Below are 24191 nucleotides of genomic sequence, written 5' to 3'. Positions count from 1 at the left end.
CCGTAAACTAAAATACCTGGTGACACTGGACTGCTTGGGAGTGGGAGAATGGGAGAAGCGCCATTATGTTATGTCAAGAACCTTTTGATCATATTGATAAGGGATATTTCAGGGAATTATTCATGCATCTTGATGAAAAAAGTCACGCAGGAGTGATATCTATGAGTGTGGGAAATTTGGTGCACCTTGATTGAAAACGGGGTTGGGCCTCAGCGGAGGTATGCCCTCTACCGATAGCCATTCTTGTTCAGACTCTAATGAAACATGTCTCTGCAAAGCTTTTAATGTTGTGTGCTGACCCCATATAAAGCTTTTTATTAGGCACAGAGTGTGCACCGTGCAAAATCAGGTATAATAAATGTGCCCACTCAGACATATATAAAAATGGTGAAAAGATGATAAGCTCTTAGATGATACACTGTAATCCCACAAGTTCATTTTTTTCTGTAATGTCAACAAGACAGGGCATCAGAAAGTTTAATCAATGGGATTCCAGGAATTATGAACTTTGTGCAACTTTGCTTTGTTTTGTTACTTTATTCATTTAAGTGCACGAACAAAGGTCAAAGGGTCATTCAGTGTATAATTATCGCGCCTTTGGGTCACATGAAAGATTCTCAGATCCTATATGGGAAATATGAACTAATCAAATTTGTTTCACCAGCCGTGTCTCCCATTGTATAGGCCACATCTATATCTTATAGGTATGCTATCCTCTATTTAAAGAAACTTACTGCAAAAGTTGAATTACAAAGAAACTAACAAACTTTGTAATGTCATCAAAACCTCCAGAGAGTGTAATCTTTTGTTCTTGAGTCATTGCTCAGATATCGTGACTTATCTGAGTTGACATCACATTACTAATGTTGTTGAACAGCAGCTAGTACCACTTTCTTGTTTATGATAACCCTCTCTGTCGGCAGTGTTAAATGTTAATTCTAAAAAAAATTCTTAAAGGTCAAATCAATTTCCAATCGAGGCTAAATTTTGATTATGGCTACCATAACTTGCCCATATCAAGTTGTGGAGGAGGATTAAGAGAGAGAGCTGAAGGTATCATATAACTGATAATATGATATTTACTCTTCTTTCTTTTATCAGGTCATTTTTCTGGAAGCAGGAGGCTTCATGTCCTCTCAGAATAATGCCTTCCCGGCGCCGCACCATTCTCTCAGCCGCACGTCATCAATAGGATTCTCTGTCTGGCCATAGCTGCTTTTTCTACAGACACTTAGGCTCCTCCAAGGCCTCTGACAGCTCGCACCTCTGCATCGTCTGAGGGGGGGGGGGAGTTAACAAATCAGGTTTCAAAACCCTAAATTTTGAAAACACTGCTAACAAATTTACTTCACTTGTAATTTATGTTGGTCTAAATATTTGAATGAACAGTTTTTTCAATAAAAATGATTGGTGACAAGAATGTAAATGGTTTTCCTCTCATTTACATCTCCAGTCATAATTCCAGAGAGATGTAAGGCCAAGGAGGACTGTGGACATTTTTTTTTTTTGACAGCTGCTTTTTTGAGACCTATATAAGATTGCTGGGAAATGTTTCATCATTGTATGGCTGCTGCAGAGCTGCATTAGCGTAAAGTGAATTATAAACCTCTGTGAGACTCGACAGAGGCAGGATTTCTACTCACTAGCAGCAGGGATCGTAGAGCAGGTGGCGTCAGCTTCCTTTATGGGACTTTTGGCAGAAATATATTAGATAGTTTTGCTGCCAATCCTGGATTGTAAACTTAAGTGTTGGCAAACAATCGTCTCCATCTGCTACAGCTGAAAACAGTCTAATCTTTTTCTCACAGTGCTTCACAGCTCAGCAGCCGTCTGTCTGTTGTTTGGTCCCTGATGTTCCACAAATGAACTAAATACTTTCGATAAAATTCGCTCAACAAGATTTTTATACGAATTTAGAAATTAACGTAATGAATACCTCCTGACTTTGCAAACACATTGACACTATAAGAAGTTATTTCAGGTTTTAACTGTTTTCTTGTAAACTACATCTTATCCCACAGACTTTCCTTTATAAGATGGCCCATATCTCTGTTACATTTCAAGGCACAGAAAACCTCTGTTCAGAGCAACTTCAGCTTTATGTGACAATAAGGCATAACCAAAGTTGAACCTGGCTCAAATTCGTCTCTGTCTCAACATGACGTCATGTGGCAAAGTGATGCCAATCGAATATTGTACATGCAAGCCCACATTCCAAGTGTTAGTAGGTCGAACACTGTGTCTGCTGTTAACCTCACAGTCATCCAGTCTGTGGGAAAGGGATTATAAACCAGTATTGAATCAAACTGATGGGTCGGCCATTTGGACTTTCAGGATCATGTTTCATCAATACCTGAAACGACAAGCTGATTAAATAGAGAGCCGGCTTTAGCAGCAGACTCACTAATGACAAGGAATAATTCTGAAGGAGCTCCGGAGCATTAACACAGGCCAAGAGAACAGAACATTACAAACAGGCAGGTTTAAAACCACTGCTACACTAGAAAGTTTGAAATGTGATAAAGTAATATTCCTCACCATCTTTCCCTGCACCTATTACAGTGAACTGAGCTTTTCAAATGTCCTTAGTCACACTTTCCTTCTTGCTAGAATAAGAATCAATAGCATCATTGTGGAGACAAATCACATCACTGTGTGTAGTCACAGTTGAAACCGGCTTGATCTGCAGTAGCTCTATATATCTGGCTCTCAGGGAAGAGGAAGTTCCTCAAGTTAGCGGTCCGCTTGTCTCAGCGGCTCGATGCTAATTGGATCATGTGCCCAGTACCACAGCTCCAGCAGGTCAAATGACTGGGATGTGTAGCTCCCCGCCACTAAGTGGTCCATCGATCAGTCAGCTGAGCCTGTAGGCTGATGGGATGTGCTGCAGCAGGCGGAGGCAGGATTTGGCAGGCGGGTAATGGTTGCAAAATACGATGCATTCCTCCACAGATGGGAAGCGCTGCCTCGGCTAATAGAGGGAGGTGTTCATTACAGACAAAGTAGAAAATCCAGTGAACAAGATTAGTCAATTTCCTGTGGGAATTCAGTTCCTCACACAGAGAGTACATTTGAATTTAGCTGCTATCAGATGGAAACTTTGTCTCTTCAAAATGCCTCAAAAAATCTAAAGACTCCAATGCATCACAATGCAAATTCAGGTTTATCTGGTCAAAAACTGATAAAAGAAGAACGATGAAACGATCTATGAAAAACTTCAATGATAAAAATATAAAAAGACAATAAAAAACAAAAGCAGTTTTTACTGAGGGCCTGCTTCAGCTGATCTGTTGATTGTAGGACTTAAAACAATAAAAGCATGATCCCTCTTTTTATGCCTCGATCATGGGACTTTTAACAGCATTTGATTCTCTGACCTCAGTCTACTGTTATCCTCTATCATTCCCATCAACATAAATAAAAGTAAAAAGCACAATTGTTTATTATGAGTTTGGCATTTTAGAAAAAAGCGATGTTCTTTTAATTTTGGCAGACTTAAGGAAATATTACCTTTACTATTAGCAAACCAGCACCTTTAACAAAAGAAGTGGCTGAGGGCCTTAAGCAAAACTGAGACAATAATAAGTAGTAACCAGGGGGGTTATTTACTTGTACATTTACTAAATGAAGACAGGTCAAAGGCCACGTCCCCTCGTCCCTGTGGCTGCTTCATGATTTTTATTTTACTCACAGACAGATGAGACTTTAAATCCAGTCCTTCAACTAGATCAGGATGCTACTCACCGAGCCATTTTACAGTGCATTTAAATATAAACCTACACAACACATGTGAGATTTGATTTGCACCCATTGTGATCCTCGTCAGTTTGTTCTAGTGACCCAGTGCTCAAGAATAAGGCCCAGCAAAGCCAGCTTTAGCTTCCCAGCACACCAAATCCAAGCTTTGAAGAGCCGGCAAGGAGCAGTCTCTTGGGCTGTAAAGCAACAGCAATGCTGCCAAACAAACGCCGACATAAAACTTCTGTGGCTTTCAAATACCTCGTCACTCAGGGTGATGAAGTGTGGCCATCTGGATTTATGGGTAAAATGCCCAGTCAACATCGACTACACCAACAAGAACCACCCCATTAACACCAGGATTCGTGTGAACATTCAGTCAAGTCAAAAAGCCTTCTGCTGCTGTGGCTGCAGGCATCATGAAGTGCAATAGCCCAATATTGTCCAGCTTGAATATGAGTGGTGAAGGAGCAAATGTCGAGCTCTTTCAAATCCTGTGCATATCCTTTTAAAACTAGGCTTGTCTGTTCTCAAATGCTTTGTTTATTGTCTGCTGTCACACTGTGTTCTTCTTCTTCTTCTTCTTCTTCTTCTTCTCATATCATAGATTTCAGAGTTTTTCTCACGTCTCCTGCAAATGTCTAACATGTGCTTGTTTAAATTTGCTGTGTCCCTCTGTGGATGCCCCTTGCTTTAATTCTTTTAGCCTTTTTTTACTTCTCTTTTCAGCTGTGTCATGTTTAGTCTTCATTCTCCTGTGGTGATTAACTTGTTTTCAAGCTTTAGTGATATTTGAATGACTTATTCACTTTGGATAATGACACCCAGTACAGCACATACCGCTGCCAGGACCCAAAAGTGTCCCTCATGAAACCAAACATAAATTCACTAGAGGCATCATTTTTGAGGGATCTCTAGATTGTCCCTGTTAAATATATATTAGCACATTAAAAAACACATTAGCAAATTGAACTTTATTAGAGTCTGCAACAAGTCAGTGAGGGATCCGAACATCTTAGTCCTTCAATCAGTGCAGATATTGAGATTTTCTTACAGTTATCGTCACCAAATGCCAAAAAATGTGTTCATGACACAAAAAAGGCTGTAAAAGAACCAGAGGCAAAACATTTTGAGTTATAATCAAGCTGTTAAAGTAAGTTCTTAACTAATGTTCACACACATCATCAATGATAACAGACAAGCCTGTTTAATTTAAAGGTATTTATTTCCATTCCACACACAAACAAACACACACACACGTGACTGTTTACAAAAACTTTTCAAACTCATAAAAGAGTATATATATATATATATATATTTATTTATAGGATTTTTCAAGAGAAATGTATACAAGTGATAATTGGCACATCCAGGAAGCAGACTTTATCCTCGGCTTTGCATAATGCTTCCTATTTGTCCAACAGACGATTAAAGTTAGGCACGTTTTGCAAGGGCAGCTTCAATAAAAACAGAAAGCTTTCAGCTTAAACAGCTACAATATAAATTCATTGAAATATATAACCCCAACCAGGGATCCAGCCCCTTAGTCATTCAAGATTCATTTTCTAAAAAATTATCACAATATCAATAAACCCCAGAAAACTCACACACTGACTTACTGTTGATTTCAGACGAAAACTGGAAGTAAATTTTAAACTCACTTCAGTGCAATTAACAATATATTAATCTTCATTTTCAAAAGACTACATAATGATTTCTTATTATCTATATTATATTAAGCAACACTGACATCTACTGGTTATAACCAGCAAGATCAGACATCATGCACACTCATTTAAAAAAAAATGTTCTTCCTTATGAATGAATCTCTTTAGTGGCTGTTTCCCAGGTAAGAAGTGTTCTTTGTGATTTGTCATTAAAACAAGCAAGTTTAAAAAAAGAATAAATAACCTGAGGGAGAAATGTGCCTGACGTCCCGTGATTTGAAATCAGTCATTTCTTGATCCAACGTTTCTAACTAATTCTCACTGAAGGGATTTCCCTCCCAGCTAGACAAATGTTTTTTCAGTTGTTCTTCCCATCGTCAGGTATGAAGTAGGGGTTCTCGTGGCCAGTAGTAAACATGGACGAGTAATGGGACGTAGTTTTACCTTTGAAGGTCCTCATGGGTTCAGGGTTGAGATCGTATGATCCGGACTGAAACGTCAATGAGAGCAGGCAGTGTGTTAGTGTCATTTAGATGTTGGGATGGCGCACATTTACAGACTAACACCCAGAAAAGCCAAGTATACATGGACAACAATGACAATCATCAGCATGCAGTGAAAATAAACTATTCAGGCCTATCCCCAACCTAGTATGAGCTGAGTTTCTTTCGTTGCTTGAAGATGAAAGCATGCTGCTTTCCACAAAAATCACAAAAGGTTTCCTGTTTCCCAGAAACCCCACCACCGTGATTCTCACTGGGGCCTGTGTAAATTACCAGCATGGAGGGATCAAGACAAATTTATGTCTGAAAGCAAAGCCATTCCTTACCTTCTTCCATCCTGTATGCTTCGGCACAAACCCCTAAAGTAACACACTGGGAGTCAGGCAAAGCAGGGCGAAAGGGAGGGAGCTACGTGCTGGCACTATTTTTACAGTTCCAGTGAGGCGGTGGAACTGATTGGCGTGCATATGGTTGAAAACATATAATCAAAGGATCTTATTGGTTGTTACCAGGGTCATGTGATCAGTGATCAGCTTAATCTGATAGATAAGTATTCAAAATGTAAAGAAAGGTGCAATCTGGATACAAGATGTCAAGGCATTTTTGACCACATTAAGGACTGATTTTACATTCCTATGCAAGTGTGAGTCTGCTGTATAAGTCACTTACGAGATCTGAGATCACAAAAGAACATAACTCACCACTCCGTTGTTTTTAGGACACAAGTCCACCGACCGTTGAGTCGTGCCCCCTTCTCTCATTTCCATGGCAGGAGCTGACTCCCAGTCCGTGGTGGCACGCGGGATGGGTGTGACGCCAACAGGCCAGGGCTTGTTAGATTCAACGTTTGATGAGTATGGACTACTGCAGCAGTCTGGTTTGCTGTCCGAGAATCTCCTCCTGAGGTTCAACACAGAGTTTAAAAAAACAACCACGCCTGATGTTTTTTATTCCTTTAGGCCATTCAACTCAGCTGTTGGTTTTTAACTTTCTCTAAAGCTAAATTCAACTCTATTTTGTTTGCATAGCGCCAGATCATAACAAGAATTATAGTAAAGATACTCTACACAGTAAGGTTGAGACCTAAAACATCAGAGAAAAAAATCCAGCAGGTCCCAAAATGATAAAATTCATTAGTTTGAACTATTAATGTGTTACATGTCCAATGTTATTCAATTTAACCCACTCCCACATTGACTTTTCTGTTGTTGGAAATACTCACTAGGGAAATTAAATGTGTATTAATCAACCGCTGAAAATAGTACCCAACAAATGTGCTATTTACTCCTGTTTGAGTAATATGTGCTAAAAAATACAGCATCAAACTGAAAATAAATAATTGAATTACAATTTTAACTATATTTTTGTGTTTTGTGTCGGAAAGTACTAATAGAAGAACTAATCCATTGTTACTTTAGTCTTTTCCTATTATAACTTCATCTTTAGTATTCATTTGGTGTATTTGCAGGTAAAAAAAACATTGAAATTAAAACTGGGTTAAACCTTTTTAAAACCAACAAAACTGTGGGATTTTTCAGATGTCTATGTATCAAACACTGTAATGGCTGATGGGGCTGTGCGATATGGCCCAAAATTATTTCAAAATAAAAATGTTCATGACAACCTCTCTAAAGACAGACGTTTGCCCCTGAGTCAGGGTCTTCTTTTTAAACTCTTCTTTATAAGCAGATAATGACAAACACTAACTTAGGGCTGATCGTGTTCGGCTGGAGGATAAGTAACTTTTTATTTTAACATTCTCACCAGAAGAAGAATATGATCAAAGCCAGGACCATGAGGAGAAGAATTCCTCCGAGTACAGAGGAGACGACCACCACTGCTAGCAGAGAAGCTGTTGAGACACAATTTAAGATGTATTATTAATTTATGCCAGAGCATATTTGGTACGACTTCTGCTACATAACTTTGTGTTGTTACTTACAGTCATCGCAGTTGAAGCCAGAGTATCCAAATGGACATCTGGAAAAAACAAACCAGTCAAACATATTTCCATGTCTTTTCTGTAGCATGTAAATAGTGTTTAACACTGATTCCACAGACACCTTGAGGCTGACATGTGCAACTAAGATTTAAAATTATTGCACTCACTTTACACACTCGTTTTCCACTGCCCTATACCCACTCTGACAAGCTGGAAAAGAAACACAATAACTGAAGCAAAAACACATGTCAACAATGTCCTGCACACATGTATGAGAACATAGAAGTTTCCAGCTCTGTCATGGGCAGATGGAGAAGTATAGTTTTTCCTGCATACAATGAAAATATGAGCACAATCACGGCCCCTTCATATGGAGGCTAAATGAGGACCTTTTAAAAAAAAAAATCTTGTGAGAGGAACTTCATGCAGAATATCTGAAACTAAAGGTCCTGTTTCCAGGGTACCATCCCCGTTAAAAATAAATAAATTAAAGACGCTGTGGGTCGTCTGCTCATAAAGTCTCGAAGCTACAGAGCACAATTAAGATTTTTCAAAAATAAAAGCCACTTCACAAACACTTTAAACATTACCATTCTTGGTAAAGGAGATAAATAAAGAATATTCAAGAGTCGCTTTTACCTCTGCAGCTGGTGGTTGAGTACACGTCGGAGACAAAGCCAAATTTACAGGGACATGAAAAGCGGCCTTCTTCATCCGTGCAATTTGCAGTGGAGACATCACACGGAAATGGAACCTGCGCACACAGGCTTACGCCTAAGACGGAGCGAATTCAAAACACACGTATGAGGAAAAATCCTCTTGAAATAATGTCAGATAACATGTTATATAAGCTTCCCCTCCAAAAATACACCCACACTTCCCTTAAATTGGTTAGTGTCCCAGCAGCATTACTTACTATTGAATGTCACTTGAGAAAAAAATCCATTGGAGTTCTCTGCTTCTTTGATAGCATTGTTAATAGCGGCAGTGACAGTCTCTTGAGTGGAGTTGATGTTATCCAAGATATCAAAGATGTTATTCACAGTTGCTTGAATGCTTCCATTTCTAAAGGATTATAGAGAAACACCAAAATGGAAAGTAGATATTTTTAAACCTGTGGCATAATATGTTTGTATGGGGGCAGAAAAGAAAAAGTACTCACAGAAGTTCCACCACATCAGATCGTTTATACCCGGTCTGATCTTGCAGGATCTTTCTGAGCTAGAAAGCAGATAAAACATGGTTTAATGAGAGGAGCATCTATTCTAACCCGACCGAGTTATAGGTGGTGATATCTTCCACAGACATTTTGGTTTATGTTTTATGAAATGAAAAGTGTTATTTGATCGAATAAACAATGTAAAATAGTAGATTTATACTGTATTTATACAAGTTCTGTATATGTAGTTGTGTTTGTGTTTTCTTTTATGTCAATAAAATAATTTAATATCAGTGACAAATTATCCTTAAGGTATATTAGCAGATAATTTTCACACATTCGAAATTATTTACCTGGTAATGCAATCGCCCCCTAAAATCCATTTACCATTTATTATACCTATTCAATGTGCTTTCTGAGCTCACAACCTACCTCTGCTGAGATTTCATTGGCCGTTTCCTTGAATGCTGAAGAGGACCTGTTATACATATCAGATTTAAATGTCAAGCCCGCGAAATGAAGCCGACCTGGAAAAACTTTGGCTGAGAAAAGAGGAGGAGAGGGAAAATTATTGAAAATTGTCTTTCAGCAAGGGTATCATCGCAAAAAACACAGAATTGCATTCTTACCTTGGACGCAGCTGTTCCCCTCCAGAATGCTACCGGAGCGACACTGGCAAGTTCCATTAAGACACACACTATCAAGTGGGCATGAGGTAGGGGTGCACACTGATAAGAGATGGGAGAAAAATTATGAAACGACTTGCCAAGCGATTATTTTAATGTTTAATGCTACAACGCCACCTGAAGGCAGTGGGACCAAGTTTTGCACATAAAACTTAAGCTGCTGAATGTTCAACTAGCTTGTCGTCACTATTTGTGTGTATCTCCAATCTTCTTTCTAGAGATTTTTCACATAAAACATCTGCTTGCTATAGCTGAAGAAAACAATAGTAAGAATGACCCAAAAATAGCTCTAAAGTTCCATAAAGCTGGGAGGAGTGCAGATTTAGGCAAAAACAGTTTTTGTCATCTGATAAGTTGTTGCAAAAATATCTACGATAGCTGCTTTAGCTTCCAATGCAACAAATCAGCATTTTTCTCTCATTCTAATCTATTTCACAACAAACTACATGGAATTAGTGATCGTTGGCCATGCAGGATTCCATTGCAGCTCATATGAGTTACATTTTTGGGTTAAACAAATCATAATGTGTTTGATTGGGATGAACACTCCCAGAATCATTGTGGGACCTGCTGGATTTTTTTCTCTGATGCTTTAGGTCTCAACCTTAGTGTGTAGAGTATCTTGAGATAATTATTGTTACGATCTGGCGCTATGCAAACAAAATTGAGTTGAATTGAACATTAGAGAAAGTTACAAACCAATGACTGGAGCCAGGATGGAGGAGGTGGTAATGGGGAGGGCTGTTGTGTGGCTGGTCACTATATCAAGGGGAAAAAAAGACTTTAAATTGTGCACAAATGACATACTGGCTAGGTTTTATCCATTGGAGTTTTACTTTCTGCAGGGAGAACACCTTTCATGCTAAAGCCCATTAGCTATGAATCTCATTTAGTTGATATTTCTGCAAGCAATGTTCTGGCTTTAACAGTTGCATAGTGCAGCTTCAAATCAAGTTACACACTGATTTCTGTCTCACCTGCATGTAATAATGTATCATTTCATCAACATTAAAACTCATCAAGCTTTAAGTCCTACCTCCTGGGGTTGTTGTTGAGGGACTAAGGGAAGTAGTATTTCCACTGGGGAGTACGGTGCTAATGCCTGGGGAGGTGTTTGAAGGGACAGAGCTGGAGATGGAAGTAGGTGAAGAAGGTTGGGGTCCGCCTGTTACTGTTGCATTGTGTGTGGTTGCTGGAGATGGAGCTATTGTCAAATTGCCCTGCTGCGTAGAGGTTGTAATTGTTGTTGTGTGTGTTGCTGGTGTAGTCATAGTTACATTGATGGTTGTCTGTGGGACTGAGGTAGTCACAGTTGTGCTGTTGCTTGTGACTGGTGAAGTCATAGTTACATTGTTGGTTGTCTGTGGGACTGCTGTAGTCAGAGTTGTGCTGCTGCTGCTTGTGTCTGTGGCTTGTGAAGTCATAGTTACATTGTTGGTTGTCTGTGGGACTGGTGTAGTCACAGTTGTGCTGTTGCTTGTGCCTGTGACTGGTGAAGTCATAGTTACATTGTTGGTTGTCTGTGTTGCGGTTGTAGTCACAGGTACATCGCTGGTTGTCTGTGTTGCTGTTGTAGTCACAGTTGTGCTGCTGCTTGTGTCTGTGGCTGGTGAAGTCATATTTACATTGATGGTTGTCTGTGGGACTGGTGTAGTCACAGGTACATCGTTGGTTGTCTGTGTTGCTGTTGTAGTCACAGTTGTGCTGCTGCTTGTGTCTGTGGCTGGTGAAGTCATAGTTACATTGTTGGTTGTCTGTGGGACTGGTGTAGTCACAGGTACATCGTTGGTGGTCTGTGTTGCTGTTGTAGTCACAGTTGTGCTGCTGCTTGTGTCTGTGACTGGTGAAGTCATAGTTACATTGTTGGTTATCTGTGTTGCGGTTGTAGTCACAGTTGTGCTGCTGCTTGTGTCTGTGGCTGGTGAAGTCATAGTTACAGTGTTGGTTGTCTCTGGGACTGGTGTAGTCACAGTTGTGCTGTTGCTTGTGACTGGTGAAGTCATAGTTACATTGTTGGATGTCTGTGTGGCTGTTGTAGTCACAGTTGTGCTGCTGCTTGTGTCTGTGGCTGTTGAAGTCATAGTTACATTGATGGTTGTCTGTGGGACTGGTGTAGTCACAGGTACATCGTTGGTTGTCTGTGTTGCGGTTGTAGTCACAGTTGTGCTGCTGCTTGTGTCTGTGGCTGGTGAAGTCATAGTTACATTGTTGGTTGTTTGTGTTGCAGTTGTAGTCACAGGTACATCGTTGGTTGTCTGTGTTGCTGTTGTAGTCACAGTTGTGCTGCTGCTTGTGTCTGTGGCTGGTGAAGTCATATTTACATTGATGGTTGTCTGTGGGACTGGTGTAGTCACAGGTACATCGTTGGTTGTCTGTGTTGCTGTTGTAGTCACAGTTGTGCTGCTGCTTGTGTCTGTGGCTGGTGAAGTCATAGTTACATTGTTGGTTGTCTGTGGGACTGGTGTAGTCACAGGTACATCGTTGGTTGTCTGTGTTGCTGTTGTAGTCACAGTTGTGCTGCTGCTTGTGTCTGTGACTGGTGAAGTCATAGTTACATTGTTGGTTATCTGTGTTGCGGTTGTAGTCACAGGTACATCGTTGGTTGTCTGTGTTGCTGTTGTAGTCACAGTTGTGCTGCTGCTTGTGTCTGTGGCTGGTGAAGTCATATTTACATTGATGGTTGTCTGTGGGACTGGTGTAGTCACAGGTACATCGTTGGTTGTCTGTGTTGCTGTTGTAGTCACAGTTGTGCTGCTGCTTGTGTCTGTGGCTGGTGAAGTCATATTTACATTGATGGTTGTCTGTGGGACTGGTGTAGTCACAGGTACATCGTTGGTTGTCTGTGTTGCTGTTGTAGTCACAGTTGTGCTGCTGCTTGTGTCTGTGGCTGGTGAAGTCATAGTTACATTGATGGTTGTCTGTGGGACTGGTGTAGTCACAGGTACATCGTTGGTTGTCTGTGTTGCTGTTGTAGTCACAGTTGTGCTGCTGCTTGTGTCTGTGGCTGGTGAAGTCATAGTTACATTGTTGGTTGTCTGTGGGACTGGTGTAGTCACAGGTACATCGTTGGTTGTCTGTGTTGCTGTTGTAGTCACAGTTGTGCTGCTGCTTGTGTCTGTGACTGGTGAAGTCATATTTACATTGATGGTTGTCTGTGGGACTGGTGTAGTCACAGGTACATCGTTGGTTGTCTGTGTTGCTGTTGTAGTCACAGTTGTGCTGCTGCTTGTGTCTGTGGCTGGTGAAGTCATAGTTACATTGTTGGTTGTCTGTGGGACTGGTGTAGTCACAGGTACATCGTTGGTTGTCTGTGTTGCTGTTGTAGTCACAGTTGTGCTGCTGCTTGTGTCTGTGACTGGTGAAGTCATAGTTACATTGTTGGTTGTTTGTGTTGCGGTTGTAGTCACAGGTACATCGTTGGTTGTCTGTGTTGCTGTTGTAGTCACAGTTGTGCTGCTGCTTGTGTCTGTGGCTGGTGAAGTCATATTTACATTGATGGTTGTCTGTGGGACTGGTGTAGTCACAGGTACATCGTTGGTTGTCTGTGTTGCTGTTGTAGTCACAGTTGTGCTGCTGCTTGTGTCTGTGGCTGGTGAAGTCATAGTTACATTGTTGGTTGTCTGTGGGACTGGTGTAGTCACAGGTACATCGTTGGTTGTCTGTGTTGCTGTTGTAGTCACAGTTGTGCTGCTGCTTGTGTCTGTGACTGGTGAAGTCATAGTTACATTGTTGGTTGTTTGTGTTGCGGTTGTAGTCACAGGTACATCGTTGGTTGTCTGTGTTGCTGTTGTAGTCACAGTTGTGCTGCTGCTTGTGTCTGTGGCTGGTGAAGTCATATTTACATTGATGGTTGTCTGTGGGACTGGTGTAGTCACAGGTACATCGTTGGTTGTCTGTGTTGCAGTTGTAGTCACAGGTACATCGTTGGTTGTCTGTGTTGCTATTGTAGTCACAGTTGTGCTGCTGCTTGTGTCTGTGGCTGGTGAAGTCATATTTACATTGTTGGTTGTCTGTGGGACTGGTGTAGTCACAGGTACATCGTTGGTTGTCTGTGTTGCTGTTGTAGTCACAGTTGTGCTGCTGCTTGTGTCTGTGGCTGGTGAAGTCATAGTTACATTGTTGGTTGTCTGTGGGACTGGTGTAGTCACAGGTACATCGTTGGTTGTCTGTGTTGCTGTTGTAGTTACAGTTGTGCTGCTGCTTGTGTCTGTGGCTGGTGAAGTCATAGTTACATTGTTGGTTGTTTGTGTTGCGGTTGTAGTCACAGGTACATCGTTGGTTGTCTGTGTTGCTGTTGTAGTCACAGTTGTGCTGCTGCTTGTGTCTGTGGCTGGTGAAGTCATATTTACATTGTTGGTTGTCTGTGGGACTGGTGTAGTCACAGGTACATCGTTGGTTGTCTGTGTTGCTGTTGTAGTCACAGTTGTGCTGCTGCTTGTGTCTGTGACTGGTGAAGTCATAGTTACATTGTTGGTTATCTGTGTTGCGGTTGTAGTCACAGTTGTGCTGCTGCTTGTGTCTGTTGCTGGTGAAGTCATAGTTACACTGTTGGTTGTTTGTGTTGCGGTTGTAGTCACAGGTACATCGTTGGTTGTCTGTGTTGCTGTTGTAGTCACAGTTGTGCTGCTGCTTGTGTCTGTGGCTGGTGAAGTCATAGTTACATTGTTGGTTGTCTGTGGGACTGGTGTAGTCACAGGTACATCGTTTGTTGTCTGTGTTGCTGTTGTAGTCACAGTTGTGCTGCTGCTTGTGTCTGTGACTGGTGAAGTCATAGTTACATTGTTGGTTATCTGTGTTGCGGTTGTAGTCACAGTTGTGCTGCTGCTTGTGTCTGTGGCTGGTGAAGTCATAGTTACATTGTTGGTTGTTTGTGTTGCGGTTGTAGTCACAGGTACATCGTTGGTTGTCTGTGTTGCTGTTGTAGTCACAATTGTGCTGCTGCTTGTGTCTGTGGCTGGTGAAGTCATAGTTACATTGTTGGTTGTCTGTGGAACTGGTGTAGTCACAGGTACATCGTTGGTTGTCTGTGTTGCTGTTGTAGTCACAGTTGTGCTGCTGCTTGTGTCTGTGGCTGGTGAAGTCATATTTACATTGATGGTTGTCTGTGGGACTGGTGTAGTCACAGGTACATCGTTGGTTGTCTGTGTTGCTGTTGTAGTCACAGTTGTGCTGCTGCTTGTGTCTGTGGCTGGTGAAGTCATAGTTACATTGTTGGTTGTCTGTGGGACTGGTGTAGTCACAGGTACATCGTTGGTTGTCTGTGTTGCTGTTGTAGTCACAGTTGTGCTGCTGCTTGTGTCTGTGACTGGTGAAGTCATAGTTACATTGTTGGTTATCTGTGTTGCGGTTGTAGTCACAGTTGTGCTGCTGCTTGTGTCTGTGGCTGGTGAATTCATAGTTACATTGTTGGTTGTTTGTGTTGCAGTTGTAGTCACAGGTACATCGTTGGTTGCCTGTGTTGCTATTGTAGTCACAGTTGTGCTGCTGCTTGTGTCTGTGGCTGGTGAAGTCATATTTACATTGTTGGTTGTCTGTGGGACTGGTGTAGTCACAGGTACATCGTTGGTTGTCTGTGTTGCTGTTGTAGTCACAGTTGTGCTGCTGCTTGTGTCTGTGGCTTGTGAAGTCATAGTTACAGTGTTGGTTGTTTGTGTTGCGGTTGTAGTCACAGGTACATCGTTGGTTGTCTGTGTTGCGGTTGTAGTCACAGTTGTGCTGCTGCTTGTGTCTGTGGCTGGTGAAGTCATAGTTACATTGTTGGTTGTTTGTGTTGCGGTTGTAGTCACAGGTACATCGTTGGTTGTCTGTGTTGCTATTGTAGTCACAGTTGTGCTGCTGCTTGTGTCTGTGGCTGGCGAAGTCATATTTACATTGTTGGTTGTCTGTGGGACTGGTGTAGTCACAGGTACATCGTTGGTTGTCTGTGTTGCTGTTGTAGTCACAGTTGTGCTGCTGCTTGTGTCTGTGACTGGTGAAGTCATAGTTACATTGTTGGTTATCTGTGTTGCGGTTGTAGTCACAGTTGTGCTGCTGCTTGTGTCTGTGGCTGGTGAATTCATAGTTACAGTGTTGGTTGTTTGTGTTGCGGTTGTAGTCACAGGTACATCGTTGGTTGTCTGTGTTGCTGTTGTAGTCACAGTTGTGCTGCTGCTTGTGTCTGTGGCTGGTGAAGTCATAGTTACATTGTTGGTTGTCTGTGGGACTGGTGTAGTCACAGGTACATCGTTTGTTGTCTGTGTTGTTGTTGTAGTCACAGTTGTGCTGCTGCTTGTGTCTGTGACTGGTGAAGTCATAGTTACATTGTTGGTTGTCTGTGTTGCGGTTGTAGTCACAGTTGTGCTGCTGCTTGTGTCTGTGGCTGATGAACTTATCGTGTGATCTGAAGTTGGTGTGCTGGTTGTAGTCTCACTGGTATTGGTTGGGCTTGTCTCTGTGCTTGTAGTCGGAGTGATAGTAGCTGATGGGGTTGATGGAGAGTCAGTTGTGCTCCTGGTGGTGACGTCACTGCTGCTTGTATAAGAGAAAGTAGTCTCTGAATGGGTGGTGGATGGCACCACAGTTGTAAATTCTGATGTGGGAGTTCCTGTTGTTGTTGAAGCTGTGACACTCTCTGTATTAAACAGGGGTGTGGATGTTAAACTGCTGGTTAGGGTTTCCGTTGAAATGGTTGGAGAAATGGTGTATATCTCAATTTCTAGTCCATCACCGGCTGCCATTCCTTTAGGGAAACAAAAGAAAAAAAATTGACAAGCTCATCACCACCGGTCTAATTTGAACAATATATCCTAAACAATGATTTCAACCACAACAAACAGTCAAGAGAGCCACTTAACATCGCATGAAAGTCTTCTACCCTTGCTTCGGAGATGAACGGGTATGCCTCAAATCCCTCATCATCACTGATTAGTGTGGTTATTGGTCCAGCAACACTTCACAGCCTTTTTTTTTTTTAAGCTACTCTAGCCATGTATAACAAAAGACACACACATTTTGTTTGTAGCAATTTAAGCAGACCAATGTGCTCATCACAGAGTATTATCTTAAGTGTTCTCAGTGTCTAAAATTGAATTAGATAGCTACTTTCGACATTAGGCCTGTTGTGTAAGTATGACATACACATACACGCGAAAGTGACTGCGCTTTACAACACCAAGATGTGTCGGTCACAAGTGCTGCCGACTTCATTTGACCAGCTGAGAGGAAAGAGTTGCCTCCTATTTGTTTGGTGTGCTGTTGTGATGCCTTTTCCAATTCAGCCTGCTGCCACTCTGCTTTGTGTTTATAGAGGAACAGGGCAGCTGGAGGAGTGCTACAAACAGTAGGAGGTATTTGATTATGGCTTAGCCTGTTTACCTCAGCTCATCATCTGTATACATTGATTACATCCAAAGCCCCTTTTCAGCAGGCAGCGCAAGAACGTACTGGTGCGAGCCAAATGGGTTCATGCCTTACACAAACTGTTTTCTCCAGTAAATCATTAAGAGCACAAAGAAGTGGTAGGAAAACCAAGTCATATCAGATCCTAAGCACAATTTTATTATTGACTGTGTGTGACCTAATGCCTTTATCACTTGGTAACCAAGACTTATTTTGAAAAAGAAAGCAGGCTTCACACACCCTGTAACAGCAGACATGTATGGCTACCCACCTGTGTGCAGTGGCAATGAAATAAGACATAAAGCAATCAAAGATGATACATGAAGAAGTGACGAAAGATAGGGAAAATGATATTGTCTCAGATGACATTTTCAATGGTCATAAAGTAAAGGAGTGGTTTTGTTAGGGATCTATTACTGAGGTTGCATTGCACCAGATCCCTGCTGTAAAGGAGACATGTATCATTTTGTGACTGACTCATCTAGATTAAGATTTAAGGGCAACGGAGTAATCTTACTGGATGACAAGAGATCAAGATTAAAGAAAAACCTCTTAAACTTGATCTAGCCAACCCTTTCTTGATTAGCCCTGTGTGTTACATATCCAACTGTATCATTTGCATGGACTTGTGTGTGTTCACATTATGAAATATTTCACTGTGCACGTCATCCTTGCATACTATGTATTCCACTGAAATCCCATTGGCACAAGTTGTGTCTTCCTGTATCAAAAGTCATCATATCTTAGCCGTTCTTCAGATTCCTCTTGCTCTATAAAAACTAGGTAACAAGTTTCAGTTGCGCTTCATCCAAGTATGAAAGCTGGTATGTGACAGCAGCCAAATAAAAGCTGGTGGAAGTACCACATTAAAGAAATTTAGTTTTTTGTAATCAACACAAGTAACCCCAACACTTGATTTAAACGTTTTGTGACATGAGCTCAATCAAAGCTCATCAACTCTTTGTGAGTTGAAGAATCACAAATCACCAGCCCCATTACCATGTAATTGTCTGAATGAAAAGTTGACAGTTTCCCAGTCTATGTCTGTGTCTTAAATAATAATACACACAAACTTAATATAAGGTCAATTAAAAGGGCACTGGAGAAAAACAGAGTTGTAGATGAAAAATGCTTTAGTGAATAAAACACAGCTAATAGCATAATAGGAAAGGATCCCTCTTTTCTCACTTGTGCAAAAAAATCTGTATTTGGTCTATACATGCCTATAGCAAGTATCATGCTAACACACTCATTTTTGAACGGTGATATTCGGAACAGGTCATGCTCACCTCTAGCTATCACCTCGCTGAACTCTTAACTTTTCACTTAGTACCATCATCCGATCAAATTTGCAATAAACTGATAAAACTACATTACCATCGGCCAAACATTAGGAAACACAGTTAAAAAGCAAACATGGTAAACATTCTACGTACTAATCATCTGGTGTGTCCCACTCATTCACTAACCCCTACTCACATTATAGGGACGATGTTGTAAAAATAGGGACTTTTAGGTAAAAAATAATGTTGAATGCCCATGTTTAAATGTAGAAATAACAAAAATTGTTGTTTTTGTTGCAGCTCTGCTTGTATTTACATCTGTACGACAGGTTGGGCTATTCTGCCCTCTGCGCACCATTGGTTGAACTCTACTTTTCAAGAGGCATTGTGGGAAACACTGACTCCACAATTAAAATGTTAACAGAACATTCAGACAGCAATAAATCTACTTTAGTGCCACCTCAAAGGTTTAATCAGTAACCTTTATGAAAAATACCATCTTATATCAGACTTCTACTATAACAAAACTCTTCCATTACAAAAGGAGAAAGAGATGCTGTTGTTTGAAGCAATTACAGAACAATTCCTTCACCTGAGAGCATGTCAAAATAATGAAAAGAGTTTTTGTGTGTGATAACATTTCTAAAGTTCCCTACATTCTCGGAATTAATTTTTATCTGAGGTTGGCATCACAGCGTCTTTTATAACAACTCTAAAAACAAAACGTGGCAAATGTAGCTTTGCCACAGTGATCAAGATGTGATTACAGGCTAGTATTGCTGACAGAAGGACTTCAGCTGAGGGTGTGTTCTTGAACACAGGCTGCTGATATGTTTAATTTCTGACTCCTCGTAAATAATTTCGATAAAGAACAATATTGTCTCATCATAAAAGTAACGACACTGTTAAAGGACACGTAGGGAAGTGATGGACAAAAGGGCAATTGTAAAGCACAACAAGGTGCATGTGCAATGCTTCCAAGTTTAGTGCTGCTTCTCTTTTTCTATTTATATGAAAATACTAGCGATAAATGAGGGGAACAGGAGAAACACATCTATGACGATAGCTGCAACAATGTCTGTTTAAACTTACCCACAGACCACATGAAGCATTTATTATAGAAGCACAACATCTTTTTTGTTTTACTTCATCACAACTGCTTTAACAGCTTCTTGGTTCCATTAGATTCGACTGGACATGTTTGTTGAGCCCGTATCAAACGTACATACATATGACATGTAAACAGACGGACAGTTATTGTTAGACTGTTGCACACGCTTTTACAATACTGTGTCACGCATCGAACAAGAAGCCTTGTCTTTACGGATTTAACCTGCACTCAGATAATCCCCTGCAGACACAATGGGGATGACCAGGTCAGGCAGGGTGACAACATGGGTCTAAGGTCAGCCTGCGAACACACTCTCAAGAGGATATGGATAAGAAGGTCCGGCTTTGCCTACTGGGAGCTACTCCTCTGGTCCAAGTGAAGTTGGAACACCTGTTACTTTGACAAACTATCGGTGTGATGCAGCCAACCAATAAGCAGCCATGCCTCTTGAAATCTATATCTTTTCTATTTTCTCTCGATGGTGTAGGATATGGGAGGGTGTATCTGTTGCCATGGATTTGTCTGCTTCCAGCTGTCAAAGCTTCGGCTCACTTCAAATCACTGACCTTAAGAGTCGATACTCGTGTTTCAGCTCAGTGCTGCACTAGAGGGGACTGCTATGCATGCAACACTCCTGTGGAGTACCTGTTCATGAAGTTCAGATGCAGTTCCCCAAACTCACATCAACAACTTCCTTTGCATGCTGCCACTCCCCAATAAAGTCTTGTCTGTGTTGATAACTCACCTCTGTTCAAGGGGTACTGAATTCCCAGATGGAATCTTGCAGAAAAACTTTTCTCTATGTCATGCAAGATTTCCAGTTTATAAGCACATTCCTGAAGCAGTTTGTCTTACACGCACAGCAAACTGTTTGAGGGACGGACCAGATTCAAGAATGCACACAGAGAGTAGGAGGTAAACTGACAGGTTGTGACCCAACAGTCAGGAAGAGCCTGGGGTATAGGGCAGGATCTCATTAGGAGACATGGCATGTGGAGTGCTGACCTATAGTGATTTGTACGTGTGTGTGTGTGTACAAGTGCATACGTTTCAGACATTATGCCCTATGACACTGAAACAAGCTGATCAAAGCGGAGAAAGCTGGAGGCAGACTGAACTATAGCTCTCCACTAATTACTGGTCACACTGGCTAATGAGCGTGAGCATTTCTAACATACTGCTTTTATGGTATGATATTTAAAGGTGACCATCCATAGGCATGCGTACACACACACAGACATACACACACACACATACACACACACACACACACACACACACACACACACACACACACAGTGTCCATTGCCCAAGCGAAAGGGAAGAACCAATTAAATGTTGGTGCGGATCCAGATCAGGGGGCCAATCAACTTTCTTTAACATTGCGAGATTGGAAGTTTTTCAAAATCTGTCACCATGTCACCGGGGGAATAATGGATGACTCTAGATTAACATATTCAGGGGACTGAGTGTGTGAGAAATTTGGTGGAGGGACTGTTAGGCCTTAATGGGGGTTATGTACACTACTGAGAGACATTCTAGTTTTATTTAACTAGATCAACTGACCTCAATCTATTTTCTCTAAAACTACACAGCTTTACGTTTTGTCTTAAAAACAATACAATGATGCAATAAAAATGATAGGTCACTGTAAAGTTAACATCTTTGTAGGAACTGTTGTTCAGCACTGAGCAGAACTCCTTTATTGGAGCATATTGGATTTTCTGTTTGCGATGGTGTGCATCATAAAACATGGGTAATAAAGGTAGCCGCCAACTATGAAAACCTCATCCCTCTGTCCTGCTGGACTTTACTCTTTTCCATCTGGATGGTCACATAAACACTATTTTGGCAGGGATATGTCCTGCTGCTACGAGACGGACGTCATGCCACCCCCCCCCCCCCCTCCACACCCATACACATTCTTGTTCCTCTATCTTCGTTTCGATACTTTTCTGTATCTGACCAAACAGAGCTCTTACACTGTAACACAGGAGGCAACAGATGGCTCCCCAGAGCAAGACCACACTCGCAGGGCCTCTGCACCTATCATATCCAATTAAAGCTTCGCTAGCATATGCTTTCCAATTACAGAGTGAGATTTACTGCCCCTTAGCAGGTCTAATCCGGCAGGGACGGCGCGACATAAGGGAGAAGAAGAAGAAGAACAAGGAGGAATAAACAGCAGAGAAAATAGCGACAATTATGTATAAATGTCAACAGAGGCGCAGGCGTCGATGAGGAAGTACAGTCAGTTATCAATATGACAGGGAAACAAGAAGAGGAGGAACTGAGTAATACAATAACAACACTGTATACATTTTATTCTAATATCAGACTAATTACAAGAAGGGGGTGTAATGCGTGAATTCCTTGAACTAGAATCATTTTTAAAGCAGAAATGCCAATCATTCTCTGATTCCAGTCTAAAATAACACAGTTAGTTGACCGTATCCTCTGTGTTCTAGCCAGCAAATCATGACATGTGTTTATGTACTGCTCCATTCTCTCAAGAAAATGTGGCGCCAGACCCAGGGGATGAGGATCACGGGCCTCAGGAGGTCTCCTGGACCTCCTTACTGCTACTTCAGACACACTCGGTCAAGCCCCACACTGGAGCCTCCGGTACCTCCCAGCCAGCGTCTCTATCTGTCTAACTCAGGTTTTTTTATAGGAGTAGGGCCCATGACAGGAGGGGAAACATACAAACAACCTCCAGGCTTCCAGCGAGGCTCCACTACATGACAGCGACTGATTATCAGTCTTCATATGGTTTCGCTTTAAACAAAGAGATGCACTTCAGAGAGGCTCCTAAAGAATACAACGGGTGGCCGATGGATTTAACAGCAAATAAGCTTAACGGCGCAGGGTACAGTGAGTTCATCAAAATTCCTGAGACAGTTTCGCTACACTGTCGAGGGGGTCTTTGTATTATACACACATGGAGTAAACTGTGTGTGTGGAGTGTGCTTCACTTCAAGGGAGTCGGCTGTTGTTGGACCCCCAGAGAACTTTGAGTCACACTGAAGCAAGTGAGCCAGGGCTACTGACTGTTTGGGGAAAAACCTCATGAAATAATGAAAAAGAAAACCCCTTGAGAATAGTAAATATATAGGAGGGGTTGGACTAGATACAGTCATATTCAGGATATAAATATTTTATTAGGTTTTTATAATTACCCAAAACAGGTTTATTATATAAAGGTTTCTTGTTTGGGTGTCTATTATCTTTTCACATAGATTTGTATGTGTTTAACATGTAAATTTCAGAGACTGATTGTTGGATAAAGGTTGGTGAAGGATATAAACACCATTGACATACATAAAAAAGTCCGGTACTTTTTTGAGCTATCCCTGAAAACAATCTGCTACATGTATTTTTATATTAAAATGTTATTATCATGTTGTCAATAAACTAAAATAAAAAATTGCAATTAAATTTCCTTTGTGTGTTTCTCCAGCTCTTTCATTAGACACTGACTATAGATGCAACACAGAGTGCAAGTACGTACATGGCAAGGGGATATTTCTCCCAGTTAAAAAACATATTGTAAAATATTCTAATAACTTCCTTATTTTTGTTTTATTTTTGTTATATAGTATCATTAAAATAAGAATGTGTTAATGCGTTTTTGGGCTTTTGAAAGGAGTAGAGAAGAGACCAAGTTTGTACGTATGAAATTAATACAATTTATACAAGAGCCAAAGCAGCCAAAATGTGGCCAAAGTCAATGAACATGTCAAGTCATTTTTTGACAGATTTTTTGTGCCTAAGTAGTTTTTATTTCATTTATTTACTGTACTATTGTATGCAGTGCTATGTCAGAATGTGTAGAGGGCAAAGCTGACATTCAAATGTGATCAGTTAAGCTCAACCCAACTTGAAAATGTATTCACAGGTTTCAGCTCATAATTGTCATTGAGTGGATTATAATGTGGATGGAAACACACAGTTATAAACAGTTTAGTCTGATATCTTTAAGAAAACTGTGTGAAAGTAAACTCCACTCACCTTTGGCGACAGCTGCCAGAAGAAAGATGACAGATGACAAAAACATGGTTCCAGTCTCCCCTGTCGGTGTGTGGAGAAGCAGCTTGTGGTGAAGTGCTGTGTCCAGCCGCTGTCAGGGTAAAAATAACGGTGCAGTACAGACCTCTCCTCCAGACTGACAAAGGTGGTTCACACTGAGAGCTACAGCCACTGACAGCATTAAAAGCTTTAGTGCCTCCTCTGATTGGACCAGCTCTGCTGTCACTCATCATTACTGGAGCTGCCTTGGCTCTGCCTCCACCCACTGCACGTCACAGCTGTGACTGTAAACCTGTCACCAACAGTATAAAAGACAACAAAGGTACTGTGCAATACAGGTCTATTTTTAGCTGAACACCTACTTATATATACAAGGAGGGTAAATCAGTGCCTTGCTCAAGAACAGCTGGGCAGGGCACCAATGACGTCTGTGCCGGGTATCGTGCCCTAAAAATCCATAAGCATATTTATTTAGCAAAACAAAGCTTTTTCAGGACAAATGCGTATTATGACGTCAACCGCTGGAAGGAATGCAATGTATGGTGCCAAAAATAAACAATATTCATATTACAGCAGAAAAACAGGGGCTAAACTCCACCTGAGCCGCATCGCTAATGTAGCTAGCATAGACTAAAGCTGTTTTCACACATGAAGTCTGAGTCTATCGCATTTAACATAGTTTAACTTGATAGCAAA

At 41.2% G+C, this 24191-nt stretch overlaps 1 protein-coding gene across 1 annotated transcript; it reads right to left on the bottom strand.

The window, feature by feature from the left end:
• Positions 1–9657: 9657 nt before the first annotated feature.
• Positions 9658–23523, bottom strand: LOC133970976 (putative uncharacterized protein DDB_G0282133). Its single transcript, XM_062408142.1, has 4 exons — positions 23478–23523; positions 10732–16099; positions 10395–10454; positions 9658–9737 (listed from the first exon to the last, which is right to left on the bottom strand). The coding sequence occupies exons 1-2, from the start codon at positions 23521–23523 to the stop codon at positions 10791–10793; spliced, it is 5355 nt and encodes a 1784-aa protein (XP_062264126.1). The 3' UTR covers positions 9658–9737; positions 10395–10454; positions 10732–10790.
• Positions 23524–24191: the final 668 nt, after the last annotated feature.

The sequence above is a fragment of the Platichthys flesus genome, chromosome 16, assembly GCF_949316205.1.
Source record: "Platichthys flesus chromosome 16, fPlaFle2.1, whole genome shotgun sequence".
Lineage (NCBI taxonomy): Eukaryota > Metazoa > Chordata > Actinopteri > Pleuronectiformes > Pleuronectidae > Platichthys > Platichthys flesus.
Note: the sequence above shows the minus strand (reverse complement) of the source record. Positions and strands in the feature narration are given on the sequence as shown.